The following is a 12,264-nucleotide window of genomic DNA, read 5'->3' as shown; positions in this document are numbered from 1 at the left end:
ATTAACAAGAAAAATCTCTTTTACTGGTCAGATCGTGAAGGCAGTCCAATTAATTTAACAATATAAAATTCTACAGTCCCTTTAAAAAGGGTGTATCTTTTAGCATATAGAGACTAAGTTTCTATTTCTAGCCTTTGTTTAAATTCCAACACACATTTCATATATGTAATATTGATAAAAACTAACCTTTACTGAGCCATAAATCACTGTCTTTATATATCTTAATCCAGTTAGACATCTATTATAATATCAACTGTGCAAGTGAGGAAATTGAGGCAAAGAATAGTTACCTAACTGTTAAGTATATGACAGGCATGTACTCACTTAAAATATGAGAAACAATTTTTATCTTTCCAGAGAAAAATAATTAAACATGATAGATTCATAAATGCACAACCCATTAACAGAAGTCATGCTCACTGTCAATCAGAAGACCAGCATTCAAGTACTTTTCCCGAGGTGTGCTTAATTAAAGATGATGCATCCATTAATAAAGATACTGTGATTTTTGTCTTTTGAGCATAACAACATATTATTATTTGCTTTAATCATCTAGAAATAACTAAATTATAGAATTCCATGCAAGGAGATAAATTTAGAGATCACCTGATTCGTTAAAAGTCCTCATTTAAAAAAAAAAAGTGTGCCCGCCAAAATTTATTAATTGTTCTCCAGAAGTGAACATTTAGATTACTTCCAGTTTCCCACAGCCACAAACAATACCATAATGACTAAGATATTTGAATTGTGAGCTTTCTAATCTTGTACAAAGTTAAAGAGAAACTACAAAAGCTAAGACAGAAATAGAAGGGATGTCAAAGGCAAAAAGGCAGTCCTTGATATACAAACTGATTTAAAAACAGACCGGACCCTCATTTCTGAATGACCTTGCTTAGGAACAGCCCTTTAGTTCTCACAGTCACTGTATAGACCTCACTCCTTTCTTGTAAACCTCACCCATCACAGCTGACCAAATTCCACCATCTCCAGTATCCCCAACCTCCCATCTTCTCCAAGAACCGTTTGTCAATATTCTCATGGCAACTTTGCACTTGGTCCTCACCACTGCTTCAGTGCCTTTTAAGAAAGTGCCTACAGATAGGAAACAGGTCTACCTTGGGATCTGAGCAGTATGTGTATACCTAGCAATCAAATTTCCAAGTGTCCTTGCCCCTAAGAAGCACTGAGTTAGTCTGTATGCTGTTTAAACTCTATGGTGTTATTGACAAAATGGAATCAAGTACTTGGTTGGATGGGATGCGCCAAGTCTTCAGGTAGCAGCACCAAAAACATAAAGAAGCTGTTAATGCCTCCTGAGTTAAAGGAGCCCAGAATATTGAAGCCTGTGTGTTCGCTAGTGACCTTTCCCATCGCTCCTGTCTTCTGTAGCAGTGAACACGAGACAGAAATGAATAGCTCAATAAATTATCCTGCCACTAGTCAAGTTTAACATTCAAGTCATTTATTTTTCTGTTCAATTCTGTGAGATGTGTGCTAAATTAAACAATGAGGTGTCAGTGACTCCATTTACCTTCAAAGCCTCAGTTCTGGGTTTGGAGTCACCCTTTATACCCTTCATACCATGTGTTCTTAGGCAGATCACTGTTACTATCCTACCTCACAAGATTATTGGGAAGATTCATTTAGATCCATTTCAACAGCCCTTTCCATAGGAAATAAGCTCTAAAGCCATCCATCCAGTGGATGTAATGAATTAACTTCTTTCTTATGCACCATGGAAAGCTTTAGTTATGTACAACCCTTGCAAGAATTGAGAGGATAGTCACTCAGTCACTTCCTGTTTTGTGGTTCAGATGAAGAGCAAATTTTTGATAATGGATGCAAAAATTTAAGATACTATTTGAAGTCAGATCACCTGGGTTCAAGCCCCAACACCATCGCTTATTGTCACTGCATTCTTTTTTTGAGGGTGGGGGGATTAATTTCCTTACAAGTTAAAAATAATAGTACTTACTTGAGATTTATATGTATACGATGCTTAGAACTTAACATATAGTAAGTTCTCAATAAATGTTATTATACGGAAATAAAAACAAACTCCCCTAAATGATGTCTTCTTTAATCTTTCAGTATTTAAAGAAATTTAGCACATATATAATATCAGAAAGATGTATTATCACTCTGAATGAGTTACTACATTCTAGATCATAATAGTAATTTGGGTAAAAATTTCTTCATTATTTTGAAATTATAACATGGTCTAATAAAATGTTCCTCCAGATAAAGTTTTCCCCTTATTTATTTATCTAACACACATTGACAAAAACATATTCAACCAGCATTAAGCATAATAAGAAAATATTTTATCTCAACCTATATAAAATTTACGGAAGGGGAGAAAATATATCTAGCAAACTGATTCTATTACATGGCAAAAACCTCCGATGAATAAACAAGATACTATATAGATTCAAGAGAGAAATATTATTTCTAAGCCATCAGTGATATTAAGCACAGAAAGAAATGGCTTGAAACCAAATCCGGAATCATCGTGGTATATGTGCATGTTGGCAAAGGCTGAATGGGAGCAATACCTAACTGCAACAGGTTATAGATGTTTAGGAAAATGAACAAGGGCTCTGGCTTCACTGCTAAAAAAACAATATGAGATGAGGCTGAAGATATAAATGATGATCTCACTATGCGGCACACAAAGACTTCCAAGATATATCTGAAGATTTACTTGGCTGGTACTGAAAAATAAACACCATATCCTCCTATGTCTTTAGTCAACATTTTGTTACTTGGTGACCTGATTAATACTTTTCCTTTTATAGGTTTCTTTGGTTAGCTTGGTAGCTAACGCTCTTGGCTACTCAGAACTTGGTGCCATCAAATCCTTACGGACTCTAAGAGCTTTAAGACCTCTAAGAGCTTTATCCCGGTTTGAAGGCATGAGGGTAAGAAGAATGAAAGCTCTCTGATCATTCATGTTAAAATTAAATGTAGGTGGTGCTTTAGATACAGAGGGCTGCCATAATATAAATATGTACAAATAAATATAAGTAATTATCTTCTGATATTGATTTCACAGAATCACAGAATTTCAGTGCAGGAATCTTATCACTCAACCTACCCTGAAACTGAGGTTTATTTACATAGGCCCTTAGAACTTGGTGCAGAGCTAGGACTACTAACCAGTTCTTCTGATAATAGCTGAAGGATGTTTTCACACCAGCCAAACACCATGTGCTACAATTTTTTTTCATTGCTAATACATTTCTAAATTACTATTTACCACAGATATTCATCTTAGGAGAGATTTTTCTTTCTCTCAATAGGTAATTTGATTATTTAAAAATTGCTGATAATGAAAGAAAGGTAAATGGTTTCTGTGTGCTTTATTTCTTCAATTAATAGCAATAATAAAACAAGAAAACACTAAATAGTAGCCTCTGACAAAATCTATATGTCCTAAACAAACAAAGTAGGGGGTTAGAATAATTAACTAAGCATTTCAGGCAACTCCTGGGGTTTGTTTCATAGATCTCCCTCTTAAGCAAGCTTTCTGAATGAGGTTCACTTTTTCCATAGTACTTTGTTTTCCTCTATAGTGCTCTTCTTTAGTATATATTTTATTCATCTAAACATAAAGTACACACTTAGATAGATACACACCCACTTGCCATGCCTCTCAAAATACTATTTAGCACAAAGGCCAGCTTTGTTTAATCCAGCTTACAAATGCACATGGATATTGAATTTCTTCTAGACTGTAGTGCTTTTATGTTAGGAGGTGGTTTGTTTGGCGCAATAAAAATACTTCAGCCTTGACTTCCAGATTTACTCACCAAGGAGAATTAAACTACTCTCCAGACTTTCCAAAAACATTGTAAGCGAAGAAACACTTGATTTTGCACAATTTTATTTCATTGCTACTGGCTAACGAAAGCCACAAGATGTATAAAAATGATTATACAGTTTTAAGATCTTTTCACACAAATCTTTATTCTACTGACATTACTTAAGTCCACATTTGGCTGCATGGTTATATTGGGGTTCCAAAGTGAACATTTAAGAAATCTATAATAATAATATGGACACATTTAGCATTCTTTTTGTACAGAGACAAATTCCATCTCATTTCCTAGTTTAACATATTTTTTCTTTGATTTTTACCAATAAAAAAGTAAAAGGAACTTGAAATTCTGTATGCTATTCTTCATAAACATCAAGTGTTAGCTTAAGTTTAAGGCATGCTATGTTTATTTGTAAAGGGTTTGACTACTTCTTCAAGCATCATTCATTAACACTCTTGAAATTAAAACATTTTGAATGATAATTATTCTTTGTTTGTACTTAATACATCTTTTATTTCCCCCAGCATATGAGCATTTTATACTGTATCAGGCTTTTATTTACTCCTTTTCATGCACTGACATGTTTTGCTTTCTTCAAATCCTTAAGCTCTTTCGTTGTATTACTGCTTATTTTCCCTGATCAAATATGTCCAAGAAAATACCAGAAGAAACAATTGTACACCTGAATTTTTATTTAACTCTTTTCACACCCATTTCAGTACTAAAGAATAAATAAAAAGAATGGTTTCCATTTTAACTATTTTATATTGCTTTATCCTCATTTTTTTCTAGGTGGTTGTGAATGCTCTTGTGGGAGCAATTCCCTCCATCATGAATGTGCTGTTGGTTTGTCTCATCTTCTGGTTGATCTTTAGCATCATGGGTGTGAATCTCTTTGCTGGCAAGTTCTATCACTGTGTTAATACAACAACCGGTAACATGTTTGAAGTTAGTGAAGTCAACAATTTCAGCGATTGTCAGGCTCTTGGCAGGCAAGCTCGGTGGAAAAATGTGAAAGTAAACTTTGATAATGTTGGTGCTGGCTATCTGGCATTGCTTCAAGTGGTAAGTGGCAAATGTGAGTTTTGAAAGACTTTCAAAATGCTTCAAGTGAGATCATTTCTCTGATGCTCTTCTTTGAATAATTAGTATTTGACAGAAAAGTTCTTGATGGTAACACCTTTAGTATTAGCTTGACTTTATTGTAAAGAAGGTTTGGCTTGACTGTAAGGAATGTTGTGCAGTTATTTTATGATATATTTTCTCCAGAGTTCAGCTTTTAGTATGTTTTAAAGTTATTTTATATTTTTTGTAATTGTTTTTTCTTGTTATACTATCTACTACTATTGCACCATCAGCATTTTTAGTTTTCTGTAGCTATCACTGACAACAGAGAAAGCTTATATATTGAAATGACAATGTTTATATTGTACTGATTAATTAAATGTGTTAATCATTAACTGTATCATTTATTGCATTAACTATCATTTAATGCATTAACCAAAGAGTATGATTCCTCTATGTATGAAAATACAAATATCTAATGGAATGGATTTAAAAAATGTACAATGTTTAATAAATACAACTTAATTGACAGCATATTGAATAATCAATAATTAATTAATGAAAGTGATGGAGTTATGTTTAAATATGCCAGAAATTTGAATCATAGAACCTACCTTTCGGTATAAAAGGGAATTGAGGCTGAGATAATAGTTTCAGGACTCAAACCTCTAGCTAAATTTAATGTAGAAAAAAACAGAGTACCTTCCAAGAGAAATAAAGAAAATGAGTTCCAGATTCTAAATTAAATCTTACATTATTTCATTTCTTCATTCAATTCATGATTTTTTATAGAAAATTTCATAATATTGTACAAAAAGTGATTTTTAATGACACTATTACATTTTCAAATGGTAAAATGCAAAATTTTGGCATTAGGTTTTTATGCACAATTCAATGTATGTTGTTTACAGGCCACATTTAAAGGTTGGATGGATATTATGTATGCAGCTGTCGATTCACGAGATGTAAGTATCACTCAAATAATATATAGTTACTAGATTTTCCATAGTGAAATTTTGTGATAAATTAACTGAATGGTCCAAAATATTATATTAGATGCAATGAAAACATTTTGCATGTAGAAATGATCTTCTTAATCCAATCCACTTCAGTATACAGACTATTTTGGTCTAATGCAAAATACATATCTAATGTGAAAGGATATATAACTACATGGATTAAAAGACATCAGAGTGGCCCAGAGAATGTAACTCATAAGATTGAGAAACCTGGAAAAAAGTTGGGAAATAATTCCCTATCCCTGGAGAGTATGATAAAGCAGAGTCCATGAAGCAGCATCTAAAAATAACATGATAAAGGCAAGAAAGCTCCAGGGAAACTCAATTTTGAAGACAGGGATAAAATAATGCCTCAGAATATGCCTATTTATGCTGATTTTTTGTAGAAGTTGATATTCTGTTATTAAAGTCAGATTGCCAAGAGCCAGCATTCCAAATCAAAATTAAAAATACAGCCCCCCAAAATTATAAGATTAAAAATAATAGGTCAAAATGTTTGCCTTCTTAAGCCATTGTTATTTTCTCTAGAGAATACAGATACAATTAGAAAACAGATTCCAGAACTACTGACCTACATTATACTCGATCATACCAATTTTAAAGGCGAGAATTATTTTTGCAGAACAGTATCTCAAGGCTAGGCAAAAATAGATTTATAGTAAATAACAATGTTCACCAAATTGTTAATTTAGTATAAGTATTTTTTGTGTTTTTAAATATTATTTAATATTTTCAATATTATTTAGGTTAAACTTCAGCCTGTATATGAAGAAAATCTGTATATGTATTTATACTTTGTCATCTTTATCATCTTTGGGTCATTCTTCACTCTGAATCTATTCATTGGTGTCATCATAGATAACTTCAACCAACAGAAAAAGAAGATAAGTATTTCTCAGCTCTCACCTTTCTCCATTCTGTGTTCTGTCTGTTATGCATTCAAATAACCAGCACACTGGTAGTCATGGAGGACTTAGATCATTTTTATTTCCTTTTCAGTTCACTATGCATACACTTCAACTGCAGAGGATTTCAGCCTCCAGTTCATGTCTCCTGTCCAGGATCATCCTCTGCAAACTGTTGTAGTGTCTTTCTGACCCAAAAAAGTGACAGCTGCTTAAAAACATCCAGTGGGCCTCCAGTGTTTTTACCTTTGCTTACATGGCCTTTCAGGAATAACTACCACCAGTTTTCCAGCTTCATCTTTTCCCACACCACATTTTCTATTATCTCTTTCCCAACTGCTCAGTCACCACCTACCCACCATCAACACTATTACTGGCTACACACTCAACTACGTGGATTTTCTGTGCTTTCCCGAACAAGTCATATTGTTATACCTCTATGACTTTCCATAATATATTTTCTCTTCCTGCAACGCTTTACCTAACAAACCCTTTATCGTGGTTTCAGGTCTAATTTAAGGTTACTTCCCTTTGCAAAGCCTGTTTCTGAGCCTTGGAGTTTACTGTTATCTCTGCAGTGTTTTTTTTTTGTTTGTTTGTTTGTTTGCTTATTTTTGTATACCTATCTATTCTTCACTTTTTGTTTTCAACTTCTTCTCCTACTTGGGAGCAAGATACTGTGTCCCTTATTTATGTAATTCTGAAACCAGGCATACTGTCTAGCACACAGGAAGTGCTCACAAATTACCTAATAAAGAATAAATTTGTCATCATTGAAATGGACTAAGAGAACATTTTTACTTTCAGAGAAAATATATTTGAGACCCTGGAACCTCCTTCAAAACATAATATAATCAAATTAAGTATCTTGTAATAATCAGAGTTTTATATGGTTATGGGTTTTACATACTATTAAGATACTCAGAATGTCACATAAATGAGAAAACTAGAATATACCTATATGAAGCAGGTCAACATCCATTTAAAAACTGGGAAAAGATTAAAGGAAAGACTCAAATTTTTTGTAAGCTGTTGTAACACATGTTAAGATTGTGACCAGTTTTATTCTCTGTCTTTACTTTGGAGGTCAAGACATCTTTATGACAGAGGAACAGAAAAAATACTACAATGCAATGAAGAAACTTGGATCCAAAAAACCTCAGAAACCTATACCTCGGCCAGCAGTAAGAATTTTCTTCAACACTCCAAAGCCCTGGCTCCCTATGAGGAACTTGGGCATTGCTCTGAACCAGGCGATATATCCACCATATAATATGCTCTAGCAGTAGGGTTCGTACTGTGTGACACAATTCACAACTACTACACTCAATAACAATTACTGAATTGTTTAAAAAGAAGCAATGAGGTTTTTTTTATATAGTTTTTCAGTCAAAAACCTCCAAAAACAGTAACAAAAACTCCCAGTAACAATAGATAAAGTGGGCTTCTGCTCCTGCTGCCAACAATACACCCAGCAGGCTCCTCTGATCTTGTATAGCAACCTCTTGTCCTTTTAAGTAGATGGAGTTTTCCAGAATCCCCACCCCACCCCCATAACCTAGTTTAATGAACACAAAATATTTTTAACCTTTTTAGAAAAGATGTCATCAATCATTTGTTTTACCAAATGCACAGAAAAGAAAAAAACTTCTTCAGAATTTTTACTCTGTAGAGTTTCATGATAAAGGGAAGACATAAACAGGAATGTTCACAGAACTGTTCTCTAACTTATTTATCCTTAGATGGGTAAGGAATAAGGAAAGTGAGGTACAAAGAAGGGAAATATCATACTCAAAGTCACAAAGACTATAATTGCCTAACAATTTATGAATCCTATGAGTATACCATATTTATAAGACTAATCAGAGCTGTCTAAGGGACAAGGGGAAGAAAGGGTGGATACACAAAAGAAGAAGAAAGGGTGGATACACAAAAGAGAATGAACCTGTTTTACCTAAGTCACTTAAATAGTATAGTTAATGCAAGGAAGTTTAGTCAGCTCATAAACTTTGGTTTTTGGTAAATGATAAATATTTATCATTTTATTACAAAAACTTTAAAAGTCCTGGGCCTCCTTGGTGGCGCAAGGTGAGACACACCTCTGCAGCATGAATTTTATCCCTGACCAGCCAGGGAGAAACCCACATGGTGAGGCAGACATTCTCCTGTCTTGCCCACTGCTCCCCTCAGCAGTGTATTTCAGTCTGTCTCTTCTGTTCCCCACTCTGTTTCTGGTGGATCTTCTCATCCCCCGCATATCTGGCCTGTACCCCAGCTCTTGTATGCATAAATAAATAAATCTTTAAAAAAATTTTAAAAGTCTTTTCCCTAATAAAACTATATTTATTGGTCATATATAAGTATAGGAATCTTTAAAAAAAATATGTCGCTCCTGAGATGACTGTTAGTAAGATAAAGAGAAAAAACATAAGTCATACATCTTTGTTGAAGCACAGGTAAAAAGGAACAAATGAAAAGAGAGATAAAGAAATTAAGAGGCAAATATCTAGATACACATAGTTAAAGAGAGAGAATTAAATAGGAAATGATTGACATATTTTAAAAGAGGGAGAGATAGAAATAAGATGAACATCAAAATTCTTAACGTATCAGTAAATGAATTCAGGTATTCATCTATCTAAAAGTCCAAAATATTAATTTTGTAAATCTTCTATAATATTAATATTGTAATCTTTTGTAATATTAATACTATAAATCTTCATTGGTATTTTCATTACATTTTGTAAATGCAGTTATTAAAATCAAGCAAAATATATGAAAATCATCAGTCATTTGCCATCAATTTATGTTTTATTCAGCTGTCTTCCAATGAGATCTAAGTAAACCAAATACACTTTCTTTGTTGTCATAAGAATTTTTTCCATTCTTGCTTCTTTTTTTAACATGGAAAGAAATGGAGCAGAGAGAACTATTTGGGGGAAATGTGAGTAGGGTGCACATCTGATGGCCTTAATGTAGAAGGACTCATCTATAATTTTACTGAATCATTAATAATTGCATACTGATATGCATTTCAACCTTCTCTCTTCTTGCTCTCTCTCTAGAACAAATTCCAAGGAATGGTCTTTGATTTTGTAACCAGACAAGTCTTTGATATCAGCATCATGATCCTCATCTGCCTCAACATGGTCACCATGATGGTCGAAACTGACGACCAGAGCAAATATATGACTCTAGTTTTGTCCCGGATCAACCTTGTGTTCATTGTCCTGTTCACTGGAGAATTTGTGCTCAAGCTAATCTCCCTCAGATACTACTACTTCACCATAGGCTGGAATATCTTTGATTTTGTGGTGGTGATTCTCTCCATTGTAGGTAAGAATGGTTTAACTACCAAGAAGTGCAGTTATAGGAAAAGTTCAAAGCTGGACAGCTGTGTAAAAGGGAAGTTAGATCTGAGAATCCTAATGTGTATAACTCTAAAATTTAGCAAATTTAGCACTATTGTTCATTTTCTTCTAATTAAAGAATGTTGGTATTGTTCAAAAATAGGAAATGCATTTGAGATTTCAGAACTAATCTTTTGTTCATAATTGGCACATTTCATATGTGCAGATAACTGTTTGTAATATTTGGGTATGAATAATGTTACTTGGGAAGCCACTATAGGGATTATTTTATTTGTTGGATTTTTCAGAAATCCACAGTGGTTTATGATACTGTGGAGTTATAGAATAATACTGTATAATCTTTAATTGCCTATATTAGGGATTGGATCCAAGTTTTTAGTAAAGGTTTATACTCATAACAAATTTGTGTTTTTCACAGACCTTGAAAAGATACAAGGTTCATATAAGCACGAGATACTCACTGTTTGTTTTCTGTATTTTTCCACAGGAATGTTTCTAGCTGAGCTGATAGAAAAGTATTTTGTATCTCCTACCTTGTTCCGAGTGATCCGTCTGGCCAGGATTGGCAGAATCTTGCGTCTCATCAAAGGGGCCAAGGGGATTCGCACACTGCTCTTTGCTCTGATGATGTCCCTTCCTGCGTTGTTTAACATCGGCCTCCTGCTCTTCCTGGTCATGTTCATCTACGCCATCTTTGGAATGTCCAACTTTGCCTATGTTAAAAAGGAAGCTGGAATTGATGACATGTTCAACTTTGAAACCTTTGGCAACAGCATGATCTGCCTATTCCAGATCACCACCTCTGCCGGCTGGGATGGATTGCTAGCACCTATTCTCAACAGTGCGCCACCCGACTGTGACCCTGACGCTATTCATCCTGGGAGCTCAGTTAAGGGAGACTGCGGGAACCCATCTGTCGGGATTTTCTTTTTTGTCAGTTACATCATCATATCATTTCTGGTCGTGGTGAACATGTACATTGCTGTCATCCTGGAGAACTTCAGTGTTGCCACTGAAGAAAGCGCAGAGCCCCTGAGTGAGGATGACTTTGAGATGTTCTATGAGGTTTGGGAGAAGTTTGACCCAGATGCCACCCAGTTTATAGAGTTCTCCAAGCTCTCTGATTTTGCAGCTGCCCTGGATCCTCCTCTTCTCATAGCAAAACCAAACAAAGTCCAGCTCATTGCCATGGATCTGCCCATGGTCAGTGGAGACCGGATCCATTGTCTGGACATCTTATTTGCCTTTACAAAGCGTGTGTTGGGTGAGAGTGGAGAGATGGATGCCCTCCGAATACAGATGGAAGACCGGTTCATGGCATCAAACCCCTCCAAAGTCTCCTATGAGCCCATTACCACCACTTTGAAACGCAAACAAGAGGAGGTGTCTGCTGCTATCATTCAGCGTAATTTCAGATGTTACCTTTTAAGGCAAAGGTTAAAAAAGGTATCATGTCAATATAACAAAGAGGCAATTAAAGGGAGGATTGACTTACCTATAAAAGAAGACATGATTATTGACAAATTAAATGGGAACTCCACCCCAGAAAAAACAGATGGAAGTTCCTCTACCACCTCTCCTCCTTCCTATGATAGCGTAACAAAGCCAGACAAAGAAAAGTTTGAGAAAGACAAACCCGAAAAAGAAAGCAAAGGGAAAGAGGGCAGGGAAAATCAAAAGTAAATTATCTTTGTGGTCAATTGTTTACAGCCTATGAAGGTAAAACTAATGTGTCAACTGGACTCCCAGAGGAGGTCTATGCCAAACTGACTGTTTTAACACATACTCATGGTCAGTGCCTATAACAAGACAGTGACCTCTCCGTCACTACATCTCTGTGAGTCAGGGTATCAACACTGACAAGAGGTTACTGTTTTTACTACCAGCTGACACTGCTGAGGAGAAACTCAATGGCTACCTAGACTGTAGGGATAGTTGTGCAAAGTGATCGTTGTAACTACACCAAACACCTTTAGTACAGTACTTTGCATCCACTCTATTTTTAACTTCCATATCCACCATATTTTTACAAAATTTGTTCTAGTGGATATCCCTAGCACCCAATTCATAGTTTATTCATAAT

General features: G+C 34.9%; 1 protein-coding gene across 1 annotated transcript in view; it reads left to right on the top strand.

The window, feature by feature from the left end:
* Window positions 1–11,915, top strand: part of LOC311168398 (sodium channel protein type 3 subunit alpha-like) — a gene marked incomplete at its 5' end in the record, with an annotated part of 77,709 nt that extends 65,794 nt beyond the window's left edge. The window contains 7 exon segments of the mRNA XM_084229818.1: window positions 2,799–2,921; window positions 4,614–4,886; window positions 5,798–5,851; window positions 6,652–6,793; window positions 7,897–7,994; window positions 9,876–10,146; window positions 10,669–11,915. Coding sequence (XP_084085944.1) covers window positions 2,799–2,921; window positions 4,614–4,886; window positions 5,798–5,851; window positions 6,652–6,793; window positions 7,897–7,994; window positions 9,876–10,146; window positions 10,669–11,864 — 2,157 coding nt within the window. The 3' untranslated portion in view covers window positions 11,865–11,915.
* Between the last annotated feature and the right edge of the window lie 349 nt (window positions 11,916–12,264).

This window comes from Talpa europaea (assembly GCF_964194135.1).
Source record: "Talpa europaea genome assembly, chromosome: 1".
Classification (NCBI taxonomy): Eukaryota; Metazoa; Chordata; class Mammalia; order Eulipotyphla; family Talpidae; genus Talpa; species Talpa europaea.
This window is presented reverse-complemented; position numbering and strand designations above follow the sequence as displayed.